Source organism: Scyliorhinus torazame, chromosome 15, assembly GCF_047496885.1.
Source record: "Scyliorhinus torazame isolate Kashiwa2021f chromosome 15, sScyTor2.1, whole genome shotgun sequence".
Lineage (NCBI taxonomy): Eukaryota > Metazoa > Chordata > Chondrichthyes > Carcharhiniformes > Scyliorhinidae > Scyliorhinus > Scyliorhinus torazame.
Genome location: NC_092721.1, coordinates 26,404,886 through 26,422,535, shown reverse-complemented (window position 1 = coordinate 26,422,535; position 17,650 = coordinate 26,404,886). Strand labels below are relative to the sequence as shown.

Genomic DNA, 17,650 nt, shown 5'->3' with positions numbered 1-17,650 from the left:
AATTAACGGTAACAAATACAAAATCAATCCCCTTAACAATAACAATGATCCCATCCTCCCACCACCCTAAACAACGGCCCACCTGTCAATATATGCAACCAATAAACCAAACCCTCCCACGGTGGAAACAAAAAACAAAGGAGAAAAAGAAAAAGGAGTCCGGGACCGCCATTAACCTATAGAATCCACTCTTTCTCTTCCCCCCCACCTGCACTCAACGCCATCTAACCTCTGAAAGAGTACCGTACATGATACCCAAGAGTTGTAAACGCTTCCCCTCTCTCTCTCTCTCTCTCTCTCTCTCTCTCTCTCTCTCTCTCTCTTTCTCTCTCTCTCCAGCACCTCCCGTCCACTGCTTCTTGCAAAACTCCTCCTCCCAACCTCTATTCCTCCTCTCCCCCCCCCCCCCCCCCCCCCCCCCCCCCCCCCCCCCCCCCAACTTTCCACCCCGGCTAGACCACTCGGATCCTGTTCTGCCAGGCTCCGATAGCTGCAGCCCTTCCCCCACCTCACTCCCGTTCACTGGCCGGCTTAAACCGGCCAGCGTGGAGGCCCCTGCCCGGCCCTAGGAAAGCCCAGAAATCCCCTTTTAGCACACAAACCCCGCATATCCACCTACACCCCAAAGAGCCCTCATTTCGAGTGAAAGTCCCGTCCCTTCCCTTGTCCCAATATATACAACATTGGCTCCTTTAGCCCCTACACCCGCACGCAGTGAAACAAATAAGAAGAAAATACAGTCATGAGGTTACATCGGCCCATGGCCATTTCTCACTTCTGCCACAGTCCTTCTGCCTTCGCAAACTCCTCCTCCACTGCTTCCGCCGTTCCAAAATAAAAGTCCTTGAGCTTGTAAGTCACCTTCAGCTTCGCTGGATATACAATGCACCTTGCTAATGTGCAGTGTCCTCTTCACCCGGTTGAAGGCAGCCCACCTCCTCGCCAGCTCCACTGTAAAGTACACGTATACCAGCTCCAGCCCATTGCACCACCCGCTTCTGCTTAGCCAAGCACAGGACCTTCTCCTTCACACTGTACCTACTGAAGCATTGAGTCACTACCCTTGGCGGCTCCAGTTCATAACAGGAGGGATCCTCCCCCTCCCCCTCCCCCAATAGTTTCGCCAGCATCGCGGCAAAATACTCAGTCGGCCTAGGTCCTGCAACTCCTTCGGGCAGCCCCACAATCCTCAAATTCTGTCGCCTGGAACTGTTTTCCAGGTCTTCCATCTTTCCTTGCAGATCCTTGTTCATCTCCATCACCGACCGCATCTCCTTCCCCATCGAGGTAAGTTGATCACCGTGCTGCAATAATGTCTCCTCCACTTCCTTCAGCGCCTCCCCTTGCTTCCGCACCTCTGCCACTGTGCTCAGCACCGCCGTCGTCACCGGGGAAATCGCCGTCTCCATCCACCAGCACACACAAAACCTCCCTCATCTCCTTCCTCATTGTCTCCATATATTTTGTAAACTGCCTTTGTATTCCGCAGCCATCACCTTAATTATTTCTTCAGCCGTAAGCAATGCGGCCTCCCCGGTGCTCCAGCCTCTATTTTCCTTGGTGACCCTGCGGTGACCTTTCCACTCCCCGACGGACCTTCAGCTGTTTTTTTTTACGGCCGTTTTTTTGCTCGCCCTCGACATTTTACTTTACTGTGCCTCCTCTGTGCCTTCTCCCTGCTTTTGCCGCCTCTGTGGACCCTGGGACTGGGCTTAAAGCCCCGAAAATGCCGTTCCCGAACGGGAGCCCTCCTTTGTACGGCTGCCTCCCGCCCGCCGTCACCGGAAGTGCACCATGTAGATTCATTTTAGCAGAGATTTAAACTTTCATCTTAATCTTGGGTGCAATTTCCTATTGGCCCGAATTCTGCTTGTAAAGTTTGCACACAGCAAGGCCCCACAACAGACGTTGACTGGGTGATCTTTTTGGTGATGCTGGTTAGACTATAAAGATGGACAGTGTACCAGAGAAAGCGCCTCTGTTCTTTAAAATCATGCCATGGGGTCTTTTACATCCACCTATTATTGAAAAGCCAGCACCTCCAAGAGGGCTGCATTCCCTGCAGTGGGAGTGCTAGCCCGGAGTGTGCCAAAGTCTCTGGAGTGGAACTTGAATCCACAACCTTCAGACACTTAAGGCGATCCAAGCTGTGATCGATTTACTTTTTTTAAAATATGTTCCTAGTTCGGAACAAAGTAATGGAAGTCGAAATATAGTTTTTTTTTTAAAAAAAATTGCACTTTTACAAATTGTCAATGGCTTTGAAATCCATAATGTAAGTATTAACACTTTGAACATATTCAAACCTAAGAAATTAATAGGTTGCAATAATCAATGGCTCATTTATTTTGTCTGTTCCATGGAAGAACAGTTTGAATTCAAAATACAAAATCACACCTGATAATGTAACTGTCTTGTGCTTTAAATTCTAGTAGAATCGGCCCCGGGTCACTCTCTGTAGAGTTTGCACATTCTCCCCGTGTCTGCGAGGGTCTTGCCCCCACAACCCAAAGATGGGCAGGGTAGGTGGATTGGCCATGCTAAATTGCCCCTTAATTGGAAAAAAATAATAATTGGGTACACTAAATTTTTTTCTTTTTTAAATTGTTGTAGAATATTGTTACATTTGTAGGCCGTTTTATTGTTGTACCTGTATTGCAATAATACTATATTCCTTTGCAGACACTCATACATTTGTAGAAAAGCTTTTTGAAGCTATAATTGCAAAGAGTTATCTACCTCCGTCTGAGCAATTGCCATCCGTGAATCTAAAATCTGAGCCGGCACAACGGCAGGAAAGAGAGGATAGAAAAGAAGAGGTATGTTTAACATGATTGTATTTCTTGATTTTCCTTTTGAAATTATGTAACTAGAAATTATTCCTGATGCTCAGCTTCAAATTTGTTCAATTTCACACTTTAAAAATAGGGAGGTAAAGATGAAGATGATCGAGACAAAAAGTTTACAAGGAGGTTGAATCACAGCCCACTGCAATCGGGATCACGGCACAGAGATAACCGGTAATTGTGCTGTTTTAAAGTTTGTAATTTTTTTAAAAATACTTGCGTAGCTGTCAGAATTTTTAAAGTAACCTTATCCTTGGAAAATTATGTCGCCATTTTGATCTAACATTCATCCATCCAAATTTGCCATCCCCATCAGGCACCAAGTGAGTCATTCCTGTGGTTTTGCATGACCTTGTTTTTCTTTCCAACTCTTATTTTTTTTGTTTTTGTTTAATTATCTTGCACCCACTTCTGAGGAGCTTGTCCTCTTTACAAGTTTTGACTTTTCACCATATGGTTGCTCCCATTTATCAAGTCAAATTTTCATTGCTCCCAAGAGGTCACTGCTAAGTGCGCTACGCAAATTAGAATCTAAACATTTGATGTAGGTGGCACAAGCTTCTTGGCATGGATGAAGTTCTGAAAGCTGTTGAAAAAATAGCCAAGGATTGATCAATTGAATTGTTTTTAAGGAAGCAATGGCATCTGCAGGTTGAAGTGCAGAAGTGGGCCAAGAAATGTAGGCAGAGGAGAATTTGTGGATTTTATTTTTAATCGCGACCAGGCATAAGGAAAGACCCCACTGCTTTTAGCAAATGTGTTCATGTAAATGTGATTTATCTGCTAAATGCAATAACTAGAATAATAGATTGACAATTGTAATTGTGTGTGTGTGTATATGTAAGCCTTCCTCTTTTTGTTTTGCTAGCAACCAGTCTTAATGATTGAGAGTGTAGTTTTCCAAATTCCCTTTAACAATATTCAAAAGTCAATTGGAATAATATTCAAGACGTCTATGCTTTCTCAAGGGTAGGAACATCCTCCTTGTAATTGCATCAAATTTAAAAAAAACACTACTCCAAATATAGTCTAAATGAAAGGTAGACACAGAAACAACTCCCAACACACTCTTGGGCAACCAAGGAGTAGATTGTCTGTGACCTACAATTTGAAGGCTGTAAATATGGAATGCCCAGCAGACTAGGTCATCTGGCATGATCTTATTATAGATCATTTTCAACCATATTTCTGCTCAGTAACACTACCCTATATTTCATCTTGGTAAGATTGATGCATCACAGCCTGGCCCAGGTGCATCTCAGTAACCTCAGCTGGGGTGTGGTAATGCTCCTCTGTTCAGGGTTAATTATTTATGTTTCTTTAATAGTGCCCTAAAATTTGCAATAATAACTGGTCAGTTACTCCGTATCATGCTGTTTATAGCCACTTGTATAAAGTATCCGGGAAACTGACCATGAATCCATCATGAGGCCTACTCCCATCCAGAATCTCTACCAAATTTCTAAATGCCACATGCTTTCAGCACACAGACGTTGGCTTTTTAAGACTTGACTTCAACACCGATGTGCCTTTCATGAACTATATGCTTATAGTGGGCAAGGGTTTCAGAAAAGGTTTGAACAAGTTCAGTTTTTGCTTCCTTAAAATGGGACAGTAATAGTTTTACCCTGCTAATTTATTCATCAACCCTTCTTTCTGTAAACTACTGATTTGTGGCTATGTTATTTTCATGCTAGCAGTACTCCAGAAGCCTTGATAGCACACAGGAAGAGCATCCAAACTTTTACATTTTGTTGTGCAAACCAAGGATTCCAAATCATTTAAACCCTACCTGAAACGAACCATTAACTGTGTAAAAAGATATTTGCACAGCCCAGGATTAGAAACTAAAAATACTGGAAATACGCAGCAGATTGTCTCATCTACAAGTGGGTATGCATCCTGCCACTGTAAATGTATAAATGTCAATCTATTTTTCCCTAAATAGGCACCACAGACTAATAACATCTATGGTATTGTCCCAGGGAATGAATGGCTAGATTGAAATAGGGGACCCTTATCTTCTGTATCTCTTTTCTTCCCCCTCAAACCCTCCCAAACATGTTCTCTTTTCCCCACCCCCATCATCCAAAAACCTGGTGACATTTAGCCAAGTTAGTGCGGCTACTGTTACCTTGGTTGAGATCGGCTCGAACCTGGATCTTTTCTGCTGCCTGTGACTCAGCCCATATTGTGCATTTACTTTGGGACTAAATTGGTAAATGTGAGGGAAATTTTAATATGTTACCGTTCTATCAAATCTTGGATGCCAAAAATATCTTTAGGATGGTTAACTCTGAGAACACTGTGTTGTATTGATTGTGTGCCACATAATATATTAACCTTGAAACAGCCTATCAGCATTGCTCTGAAACCTGTGTGGAGTTCTTATTCAGCAGAAAAAATGTTAGTCTGTAGCTGGATTAGAAAAGTGCATAATCAGCTAGATTCCAATAGTTGCCTAATGAGTACATGGGTTTCAGTTAAGGTCAGGAGAGCAGTCAGATAATCATTCAGTAATGTTACAGTTTCTGTTAACTTATAGAAACCGCGATGACAGAAAAAATGATCGTTCTCGTAAAAGGGAGTACGACCGATATCCATCAAGGAGAGATTCATACAGGGACAGATGCAACAGAAGAAGAGGAAGAAGCCGAAGCTACAGTAGGAGTCGGAGTCGCAGTTGGAGTAAGGAAAGAAACAGGGACAGGAGCAGAAGCAGGAGTAGAAGCAGAGGTAGTTATATTCTGATGTAAATAAGTCTTGAGCTTTGTACTTAAAAACACCTTGGATCAGCATTTTATTCTAACTTGTGGTCTTGAATGCTGGTGATTGAGTAAGTTTGTGATCCCCTAAAGGAATACTGCAGGGTAACCTTTTTATAATCTTGACCTTTTTGAGTATTCAATTGAAATATAAACTAAATCTGATGGGACGTGGCATATTGAGTAGGCATACTGTCATTTTTAATTCGATAAATATATTCTTTCTCTGGGTATATAGGGTCTTTTTTTTAAAATAAGAGAGCAGCCTCAAGGGCCCTTTTGTATCATGAGATTGAGCAGCATGAACCAGTTTCCCATGCGTGTGCACAAAGTATCTGCTTTTATTGAAACCTGCCTATCATTCCTAGCTTTGTTATACTGAAATTGTTTGCTTTCTCAGCCTGAAGCTTTTGTTAAGTAGCTTGGTGGCATTTTGCATAATTGGAGGGTAGAATATACATTTATTCTTTATAAATGCCTGATAGTGTGTACCAAATCAGTTGATGCGATGCTTGCAGTGTAGAAGAATAGGTAGGAAGCGTGTCTCCAAGTGTGTGGCTAGAGATGGGTTTCACTGATAAACTGGGATGTTGTCAATCTTCATTTCAGACTGGCATGACATACTATATGGTCGAAAAGCTTTTCATTCAAATTCATTCAATCACTTCATTGCTATAAAAGACCCAACATTTCAGTTTCAGGATTGCACAAGAACATTATCCAGTTTCCAAAATAACAACTTTTTTTTTTGTGACATAGTGATGTATGTCACAAAATTACTCCACAAACTGCAGAAATGTCCGAGGCAGTCTTTTTCTCAACATTGCTTTGTGTATATGTGGTTTCACTTTAGAGGGACCTCCATGTGACAGTCCTCCGGCCAATATCGCCAGACTTGACAATGACTGGGCTCCCATATTCTGTCCTTCATGAACTTGAGCTCATTCAAAGTTCTGCTGAAGATATCCTAACAAATGCCAAGTCCGATTGAAGCATTACTTTCTGCTTGCTGACCTATGTGGCTTCTATTTTAAAGTTCTCATCCTTGTCTAACCAGGCTCCTCCTCATTTCTAACCTTTTCCATCCCAATAATCTTCCAAGATCTCTGCAGCCCTCCAATTCTTGGACTTGCATGTACCCAAATTTTTATAGCTCCATCGCTGATGAGTGTGCCTTAATCTACCTGGGCTCTAATCTCTGAAGTCTCTCCCTAAAATTCTGTGTTTAAGACACTCTTTAAAACATAGTTCTTTCATTAACCTTTTAGCCATCTGTCCTTGTTTGGTTCATTATCCAAATTTGTCCAATATGTTCCTGTGAAGTATCATGGAATGTTTCACTATATTAAAAATGTGATCTAAACGCAAGGAGTTGTACTAATGTGTGTTATGTACAAGGTACAAATTTGTTGGGGTCTCACTGATGAATCTTCCATTGCCCAAAGACATACATCATGCATACAGTTGCTACTTGAACATTTGTTGCTGACTTATTGCATGTTCTTTTATCAAAATTATTTTGACGTGCACGAGTTAGAAATCAAACTTTGAGTTCACTTGTTTGACCTGTGAATCGAGAACTGGAGTTTGAGGTGAGTGCCTTGATTTCAAAGAACAAAGAAAAGTACAGCACAGGGACAGGCCCTTAGGCCCTCCCAAGCCTGTGCCAACCATGCTGCCCGTCTAAACTAAAATCTTCTAGCCCTGACAAATGCCTCCTTTTTCTTTTTGACGAGGCCTACAATATCTCTCGTTATGCAAGGTTCCCAAAATTTGCCATATTTATCCTTCTTCCGCACAGGAACATGCCGGTCCTGAATTCCTTTCAACTGACATTTGAAAGCCTCCCACATGTCAGATGTTGATTTACCCTCAAACATCTGCCCCCAATCTAGGTTCTTCAGTTCCCGCCTAATATTGTTATAATTAGCTTTCGCCCAATTCAGCACATTCACCCTAGGACCACTCTTATCCTTGACCCCAGCACTTTAAAACTTACCGAATTGTGGTCACTGTTCCCGAAATGCTCCCCTACTGAAACATCTACCACCTGGCCGGGCTCATTCCCCAGTACCAGGTCCAGTACAGCCCCTTCCCTAGTTGGACTATCTACATATTGTTTTAAGAAGCCCTCCTGGATGCTCCTTATAAACTCTGCCCCATCCAAGCCCCTAGCACTAAGTGAGTCCCAGTCAATATTGGGGAAGTTGAAGTCTCCCATCACAACAACCCTGTTGTTTTTAACTCCTTTCCAAAATCTGTCTACCTACCTATCTGCTCCTCTATCTCCCACTGGCTGTTGGGAGGCCTGTAGTAAACCCCCAACATTGTGACTGCACCCTTCTTATTCCTGATCTCTACTCGTAAAGCCTCGCTGCCCTCTGGGGTGTCCTCCCGTGTACAGCTGTGATATTTCCAGCAATTAGTTTTTCATATTTGCTGAAAAGAGAAACATGTTGCCAAATCTCCTTTTGTCTTGCACTCAGCAGGACAAATGCAAGAATGCCAAATTTCAAACAATTGCAACAATTTATATCACAGGAGCAAGGGAAGTTTGAATGGTTGGCAAGTCAGCCGAGCCGCTGCGTTGGAGAAAGCTACTGGGACCATCGGCTTCCTATGCTTGTGGGTAAATCAAAAAAGGTGCAATGCTTGAACATATTCCTTTTGATTGCAGAGACTGGGTCCCTGCATGGTAATGTACGTCACTACGAGCAAGCATAAATGAGCCACATTACAAGCTCAACTGAGAGGATACTCAATCAGAACCTATTTCCCCTGTAATTTAAATCGCTTGAAATTTGGATTCTAGCTTTTGCCCTGACCTAAAGGTTGAGCAACATCATTCTTTTTCAGCAAAATTCAAGTTTATGTACTACCACGCAACTGTTAATTTGTAATAATTCTATTCATTTTGGAACATGTTTATTGGATAATTTATTCTCTCTGGTGCAAGTAGCAAACCAAGGATTTCCATTGATGTTACCATTTTGTGTTGTATGTGATGTTGCATATCTTCAATTGTGTAGGTAACGTGAATCTCAATCTAAAGTATGAACCATTTCTATAGCTGTGGCTTTCAGTAAGTTCTTCAAAAAATTGGTGAAAGAGTTGTAATTTTAATATTGGATCCCTTTTATTTTTAGAGCGAGATTCGGGGAAATCAAAATATGACCTTGACAGGACGGAATCATCAGAAAGTGGCTACACTCCCAATACTGTGCCAAACTTGACGTCTGGCCATTATCCTGTTCCTACTCTGAGTAGTGCAATCACAGTTATAGCACCAGCTCATCATGGCAACACCACTACAGAAAGTTGGTCAGAGTACCATGAAGACCAGATGGATCATAACTCATACGGAAGAGGGCCACTTCCAAAGAAGCGTTGTCGAGACTATGATGGTAAGACCGGTTATTACAACGTTAAACCAGATTGTCACCCAATTTAAGCACAAACTATTACATTCAAATACTGTAACTGTTGATCATGGGCGGTGGGGAGATCAAATGAAGAATAACTTGTATAGGGAATTGAAATTAAACAATTTTGGAAAGACAGTACATACTTGTTAAAGGGAACTTAATAATAGGAATGTTCACTAAAGCACAACACCTGGCACGGGCATGCATTTATTCCCTGCATTCTACTGTGTTTGCTTAACAGGAACGGCTGGATAAAGGGAATGTTTCGCTCACAGCAGTGATGTCCCATTAAGAGGCTTCTACTGTACTGTATTGTTGAAACAACTATGCATTATACATTGGCACAAAACTTTTCTTTTGATGTGTTGCAGATCATTTTAATTATATGTGCTTTACACTGCATTTCTTTGTGTTTTACAGAGAAAGGTTTCTGTATGAGAGGTGACATGTGTCCATTTGACCACGGAAGTGATCCCGTAGTGGTCGAAGATGTGAATCTTCCAGGCATGCTGCCTTTTCCCTCACAGCCTCCAATAGTTGAGGGCCCAAATCCTCCTGTCCTTCCTCCACCACCACCGATTCTGACTCCCCCACCTGTTAATCTCAGGCCTCCAGTCCCTCCACCGGGGCCATTACCACCAAGTCTGCCTCCTGTTGCAGGTAAAGTATAAGCTTTCTGTTAATGCCATTACTTTGAAACATGACAGCCTAAGTCCAGAATGCTTGAACAGAATATAGCGCAGCTTTTCAAGCCATTGGAGATAGTGTATGTGTAAGAGTAATCATAAAGGTGTCCAGGTTGAGCATCCCTTATCCGAAAACTGGAAAATTTCTAAATCCGCACTTTCTTTTGAGCGTGCCATGCCTGAGCAGTTCCCCACATGCGCCATATCTGTGCAGTATATTGCAAAATCCAAAAATCCGATACACACTTAGTCCCAAGCATTTCTGATGAGGGATTTTCAACCTGTATTACAATCTTCTCAGGCGAGTTATTCCACCACTTTACAACTGATTTCCTTCCTAAATTTTGATCTACTTGAGTTTTCTCGTTATCCATCAAATTCTTAGTAATTACTGGGTTTGTCTTTGGAATATGACAGTATTGTCCATCAAGGGAAATTCAAATTAACTTGGTTGATCTCTGTTGCTGCAGTGGCACCATGATCAAGCTCAGAATTCCTGGGGTTGGAGGAAAATTAATTAACGCTTCTACTTCGTTTCCTGTCCCAAAACTATTTTTGTAAATATACATGTGGATCATTGTTGAGATCAAGATCAGGCACAGTTTGAAGATCCACTCAATTAAATAACCCATTTATAGATTTGACTAGGCTTCCAATCAATGGCTACTTGGACAAGGTAAAAGGAGGTGACAAAAGCTCTTGCAAGTATCACATTAAAGAGTTGATGTCTGCGGGAAAGGGGTAGGATGGAAGAATGACAGAATTAAGAAGAATGGACTTAATTTCACTATTTGTTGTCTTTGCAATAGGTGAGATTGGGTCTGTTATCCAGTAGAAGAAACAAGCTCAAGCCTGTGTCACTCCAAGATCTCTTCCTTCTTTATAGCTTTAAGAATCATGATTTTTTTTTTCCTTACTCCCATGCTATACAGGTCACGCCCATGGTCTGTGGATGCCTTGTGGCCTCAATTCCTTTCTCAAAAGAGGACTGCTGTCTGGCCAATAAATCTTTGGTTTTATTTGTTGTGCCAGGTCTCAAAAATATTGAATGTCGGCCCAAATTGGTTTTTAAAATGAAAAACGTTTGTGTTTTGGAAATATTAAGTTTTAAAGTATTGCTGTTTCTGTATTGCAGCTTGACTCAGTGGCAGCACTCTTGTTGGCAGACAATGCGTGTGTCAAGCTCCAGAGACTGGAATGCATAATCTTGACTGAAATACCAGTGAGGAGTGCTACACTGTTGGAGTAGCCATCTTTCAAATTAGATGTTAAATCAAAGTTATTTTTCCCTACTTAAGTGTGGGTAAAAGGTCTCGAGCAAATTCTCCTGGTGTCAAGTGGCCATCACTTGTCCTTCAACAGATATCACTAAAAGCAAATTGTCTTATTATTTAATGCCATTGCCACTTATGGGACTATGCGGTATGAAACTTGGCTGCTGTGTTTGCCTCCAAAAATAGTTATTGCGCCTCACTGACTGAAGCGCTTGAGGAACCTTTGCAAGGCACTATATACATGCAGGTTTGCTTTTCCTCTGAAATTCGGCCCAAATTAGGTTTGGTGTCGAGGCTTTGCTGACGTTTTTTGTTTCCAAAAGCCTGCATGTTTACAGATTTTTCAAAGAACAGTTGGCATTATAAGTTTCGCTGTTTTTTTCTTTAAGTAGGTCCCCCACCACCATTACCACCACTTCAGCCTCCGGGATTAGATGCACCCCCAAGCTCAATTACTAGTTCAGTGCCTCCTGTTGTCACATCAGTGATTCATCACCAGCCTCCTGCAGTACAGCCTCCTCCATATACAGCAGGTAAAATAATATATTTTTCTTGCTTTTAGTTTGACTAAGTAAGACAGTTTATTCAATTTTCTTTTAAATAGTGCATTTGAGGTTGCTGCCCTGGGTTAAAGTTTGAGGATGTTTTGCTTGAGCTGGATCAAGTGCAAGGGAATGTTTGACACACTATATCTAGAGAAAAGAATTAGGAGACTCCTTAATACTCGGCACAGATGTAGATTTGTGACTAGATGAAGACATTGGAATCGGAGCATTGTGGAATATGGTAGGAGCTTATTGAGTGGGATGCCCAGTGCTCCACAATTGGACCTTGTGCAAAGGAAACCAGACATTTGTGGGCACCAAGGGCAGATGTCAACAGATATTTATGCAGCGGGGTGATCTGCAATGGTGGTTGTACATGGGGCATGGAACTCTTAATCGATGGTTTGATGTTGTACAAGATGGAAGATGGGCAGGTTATTTTGGAAGGATAATACCAGTGGTTGTCTTAATCCAAATCTGATTTGTCATGTATACAATAGGGAGCAGTTGGTTACATATTTTTAATATCGACCGTTCCTCTGGCATAAGATGCAATTTCTATTGCTTACTAACCGTTTATTCTGTCTGTAAAAGATATGAGGAAATTGAAGGTTATTACAGTTAAGATTTTTTCCAAGACCAATGTGTGCCAAATTGAAATTTTGCTTCTTGTCCAAATTACTCTGCAGAAATCAGTTGACTGCAAAACATGGTATGTTTTCAAGAAGGAGTCAGATTTTGCTCTTGGGGGCTAAAAGGGATCAAAGGATATGGGGGAATGTGGGAACAGGTTACTGAGTTGGATGATCGGCCGTGATAATGAATGGTGGCGCAGGCTTGAATGGCCTATTGATCCTATTTTCTATGTTAACACTATTTTAAAAGTAACCACCATTTGCCTGATGACATGTCTGCTTTCTTGTATTTGGCAACTTGCAATATTTCAATGCTGTAATGGGGACGAGGATGATCGATATTCTTGTGATTTTTGTTTGAATGACTTGTACAACGCATAATATCATGGCTAAAACTTTGATTCATTGCATTGGGTAGTTTTTTTAACGGTGACTCCATGCATGGATTTTAAAGGATTTGATGAAGGAGATGATTGAGGGAAGTAAGGAATGGCTTAGTTTTTGACCCCAAGCAAGGAGAGTTGGAGAATATTTAAGGTGGCAAGTAATTGGAATATCAAATGCATGCATAAACGTGGGGCTGTTTTTAAAAAGAAAATATACAGAATATTTGTGTTTTGTTGGAAATTTCAATTGGCATTTAATGTAGAAAAGCAATTACTTTTGCTGTCCTTACCAAAAGACAGATGTTGGTCTCTATTTGGTGCCATAACTAAAGAGCATGAGACTTTTTATATCTCACTTCCTCAAAAACACCCTTTAAACAGCAGCTTTAAATCTAAAACATTTTCCGATTTTTACACCCATCTTTGTGTGTGTGTGCGTGCGTGCGTGTTCTCCTTTTTGCTGCATGCAACAGATTACTGTGCCATTCTAAACATCACATTCTTGGACTGTTTCTAGTTTGGTGTGTTGCTAACGTTTGGTTGGTTCAATTGGCTCTGTTTTATAAGATTCAAATCAATACACATTTATTATACACAGTAAATCGCTACTCATGCATAAACTCTACTTTCTAGGCTATTTCTATAACTAACAGGCCTATACTTAGCTTCGGACTGGCCCACCAGGTCAGGGAACAAATGGCCTTTCGTTCAGGTCCTGAGTCTACGGGATTCAAAGGCTGGTATGGACTGGTAGCTAGGAGCGCCTATCTCGTAGCGAGCGTTGACTTGAGACTTACTTTCTTGGAGGCCGCCAGACAGTTAACTCTCGGGAGTTGCTGAGTGACCCTGTCAAGAAGGACGATTTGAACTTGGGGGCTTTGCTTTATCGTCCCCAGGGGCTTCCCGCCCTTCGGGGCGGACCCCGTACCTGGTTTCAAGTGATTGGACTTCGTTCCAATCGCTTGGTTCTATTTCTCCAATACTGGAGCTGTTCCCTGATCGTTGGGCGGTCTTTCAGTGTCCGTTAACCTCTTTTGTGCTGGCTCCTGCTGGCGCCGAGGAGTCTGGCTTGGCCTTGTTTACCTTAAAATGTTTTGATTGTTCCCGGGGATCGCTTATTACTATGTAGATGGCTGCTACATTACTATGCAGATGGCTGCTTGTATCGATACTGTCTGGGTTTCTGCAGAGTCTAATACACAATAAACGTGCACCTGCTAGTTTTTGCCTGTGTTGGCTGAACTTCCCTTTAGCCTTTGCGGTTCTCCATTTTAAGTCGGGTAGTGGCCAACTCAGGTGGCTACACTCCCTCCTTGTGATCCTAATGCTAAGCGAGAAGGATCACATAACTGCCTTGTCTTCATTCCCTGACCTGGCGAGCACTCTTCTATGGCCTCTACACTGACCATAACTATTCAAGAACATTTTTGACTAACATTCTAAGTGTCGCTATGTCAAAACAGGCACATGCATTATAAAATAAGAAAAATGGTACCTCTAACTGTCCTCCATAAACTACACTTGCTCAAACATTCAATCATACTAACTTCCTTAATGATACTAGCAAAACCATAGCAGCATTATTCACATTTTTCCTGGCTTGGCAGTCAAGCTCAGGATTGTACAATCGCTCATGAAACATTTCTTTATTCACAAAAAAGAACGCAAACGAATGTTCTTTATTATAGATTGCGGGGGTCTGGTCATGACCGAAAATAGGGCATCTTATCCTATATACCGGGGTGCGAGCGCGGTAGGCTCTCCTTCTCCATTTCCTGAGACGAATAGTCTGCACAATGCAGCAGAGTATCGCCAATACTAGTAGGGATTCTATTAAGTCGGACAGGGAGTACCAAGTTATAAACCTGTCACACCAAGATGGTGTGGTGTCGCTTGTGACTGGCCTCTGGGTGCTATGGGGAAGTGAATCATTAACAGCTGGGGGGGGGGTTGGGGTCAGGGGGTTCGGGTTCGCGCGCAACCAAATGTTCATTAGGGTGATGAGCAACACGGAGGATGTCCTCATGGTTCTTTTTCTTTCTCTTCTCTTCGTTTCGTCTCTTTTCTTGGAGCTTCTGCAGTTCTGTGGGATCAAGTATAGTGTCTGTTACTAGCTTGGTTTAATATCTCGTCTATTAGTATGTGTCCTTCAGTGCTAATTCTCCCTTCACAATTTGTCACCATGTGTGACTCCCTTATTTTTTTTTTTAAACCGAATATTCAGGACAAGACACACTTGCAAATACTGAACCAGTGCGAGCCATCTCGCAGACACTGCGATTTACCATCCAAATGTTTGAGGATGTAAATAGCATAGGGATGGCAACCTAAGGGTCGCCTGAAAACAAAACACAACTTTTTGAATGAAAATTGCCGAAATGAGGTGTGTATGGGCCGCGAGGGTAAGATTTGGATGGAATCCCTGGGTAGGACGGCGACCAATGCCGTGTGTGCTTTACCCGAGTGTAGCTGACCAGAGGGGGGGTTCCCAGGCAGGGCGGTCCCAATGCCGTTTCTCCACTGCCTGAGCAACCGACAAGAACGGGCAAGAAATGTAGTTATCGTGGGGGGTTGCCGTATTGGTTCTACCTTCGAACCAGAAGAGCAGTTATGAACGGGGGTTTGGCAAGCTCTCAGCGGTTTCTGCCGATTGGCGTGCGGGCAAGTTCTCAAAGGTTTCTGCAGACAAATAAGGCGTGGGGCCGTGGAAAAAAAATCCGATCTTGCGTACAACATTTTACACTAACGGTAACAAACAACATTAAACAACATGCTGCAGGTTCCATCAGAAAGGACACCGTTTTCTCCCAAGCGGTTCCTTTTTAAAACATCATCTGGACACCTCAGTTATTGGTTGCGAACAGGGTCGCAAAGGGGTTCTCGCTTGGGGAGTCAGACTCAGAAAGTCGTCATCTTCTCCCGGATGCCAAACTCTCGAGTGTATAAGGGCGGATAGGGTTGTATGGTGTGATTTGGGATCCATCTTGTCATTCCGGACGAGTCTGAATGAATTGTCCCGGTGCCAAAAGGATGTGTCCAATTCTGTTGGAATGGAGTCGAGGTCATCATTGTTGGTCGGTGTTGGGGTTTGTTTAGGCAAGTGATCATGAAGGGATCACTCGAATTGTGCTCAGATTCGCTGGCTGTGGGGTCTGATGTATGGGGATAGTAGAGTGACGTGCTGTGGCTGTTGTCTGAGTCACAGTCGCTGTCGCTGCTGCAGTCTGTGGGCATTCCGGGGCGGAGTGTATAGTTCGGGGGTGGAGTCAGGGTTGAGTCCGTGGCTGGGCTGGACGTGTTGGGGGAGGGTAGGATTACGTTGGCTGTGGGCGGGGCGTGGTCTGCTGCGTCGATCATGACGTGTGCGTGGTTATACTGTGGTCCATATGCCTTCAGCTGGTTAATATGGAACCACGCAGTCTTTCCGTTGGGGAACTTCATTTTGTACACGGAGGGGCTTACTTTGTCCGCAATGGAGTACGGACCCGAATATTTAGGTGTCAGGAATGTGCTGGGGATGTATATGGAGAGCATGACTTGCTGTCCTACACTGAACTCAGTCGCATGTACTGTCTTATTGAAACAGACCTTGCTCTGTTTCTTTCGTGTGCCTAATCGTACCGCGGCTGCTAGCTGAGCCGTTTTAACATTCTCTACCAGTTCTACTGCTTGCTCGTGTGTGAGGGCCATCACTTCGGGGCTGGTCAAATCTAATCCCAATTTAAATTCTGTGCCTTTCATGGGGCGTCCGGTCATGAGGGTGTGTGGGGTATAACCTGTAGATGATGAAACCGTATTTCACAAAAACATCAGCGCAAAAGGGAGGACCGAGTCCCAAGTGGTGTTGTTTTGCTGGACCATTTTTCTGAGTGTTGATTTTAGGGTCCGATTCATGCGCGCCACGATACCACTCGACTGGGGGTGATATGCGATGTGAAATTTTTGGGTAATGCCAAATATCGTGAGGACGTTCTTCATGACACGTCCCTAAAATGGGAACCTTGGTCGGATTCAATGCTGCGGGGGAGTCCCCATCTCGTAAATATGTGGTGAGTTAAAATCTTGGCTGTGGTCTTTGCAGTGTTTGTTCTGGATGGGAATGCTTCCACCCATTTTGTAAATGTGTCTATCACCACGAGTACATATTTATAACCATTCCTGCAAGGGGGCAATGGTCCAATATAATCAATCTGGAGGTTAGTCCAGGGGCCATTAACTGGGTGGGTGTGACTAAGTTGAGCTTTCTTGGCATATCTGTCCGGATTGTTCTGGGCACAGATCAGGCAATTCTCAACGTAGTGCGTTACATCTTCTTTTAAACTGGGCCACCAACAGAGCTGCCTGAGGTGGGCTGTAGTGGGATTAATTCCCTGATGTCCATGACTGTCATGGAACAAACAAATGAGCTGATTCCTGTCCTGTTCAGGAACCACATAAAGGGTGTCTTTTAACACCAAACCGTCATGTGTGGTCAGAGCATTTTTTAAAATATCGTAAAGTGCCGTAAATTTTCCTTTCAAAATCTCCCTGAGATTGCTGTCCTGCTTCTGGACCTGCACTAAATCCTCTATTAGTCTGCGAGACCTGAACTGCATTTACTGGTGCGCATTCGGGGGGTGTCCAAAAATATCCGTGCCTGTAACCTGCTTTTGCCAGTGCGTCGGCTTTTATATTTCCAGGGGGGGAGGAACGATGATGACTACAAACTTTAACTATTCCAAAAGTCCTGCCCTGTGACAGAGCAATGGGGCTGAGGGGAGGGGTTTTCCGTCTGCGGAAACAAATCCTCTTGCTTTCCACAGGGGTAGGAATTCTGTAAGGCTGTTGCAGACATAAAGGCTGTCCGAGTATATGTCTACTGGGCTGGGGAAGGAATCTGGGTGTTCTACAATGTACGCCACGGCTGCTAGCTCTGCCGCCTGTGCGTCTAAGTGGCCTGGTAGCTTTAAGGCGATCTCTTCTAGGACGCATCCCTGCGCGTCCTCGACATAAATGCCGCATCCTGTAATGCGCTTCCCTTCTGATATTGTGGAAGAACCATCCACATATATTCTTATGGGTTCGCACATGTCTGTGTGCTTGGGGCTC

General features: G+C 43.2%; 1 protein-coding gene and 1 long non-coding RNA gene across 6 annotated transcripts in view; one reads left to right on the top strand and one right to left on the bottom strand.

Moving 5' to 3' along the window:
* The window catches only part of LOC140391566 (uncharacterized), a 35,718-nt gene extending 30,673 nt beyond the window's left edge, over positions 1 to 5,045 (bottom strand). The window contains exon 1 of the long non-coding RNA XR_011935108.1: positions 4,981 to 5,045. This is a non-coding gene — a long non-coding RNA (uncharacterized lncRNA). The remainder of the gene's footprint in view (positions 1 to 4,980) is intronic.
* Positions 1 to 17,650, top strand: part of rbm26 (RNA binding motif protein 26) — a 123,144-nt gene that overhangs the window by 32,263 nt on the left and 73,231 nt on the right. For 4 of the 5 annotated variants that reach the window (XM_072476208.1, XM_072476210.1, XM_072476212.1 and 1 more), the window contains 6 exons: positions 2,683 to 2,819; positions 2,929 to 3,020; positions 5,392 to 5,582; positions 8,758 to 9,015; positions 9,457 to 9,696; positions 11,386 to 11,529. In XM_072476208.1, coding sequence (XP_072332309.1) covers positions 2,683 to 2,819; positions 2,929 to 3,020; positions 5,392 to 5,582; positions 8,758 to 9,015; positions 9,457 to 9,696; positions 11,386 to 11,529 — 1,062 coding nt within the window. The remainder of the gene's footprint in view (positions 1 to 2,682; positions 2,820 to 2,928; positions 3,021 to 5,391; positions 5,583 to 8,757; positions 9,016 to 9,456; positions 9,697 to 11,385; positions 11,530 to 17,650) is intronic. The other variant, XM_072476209.1, reaches the window with a different exon arrangement.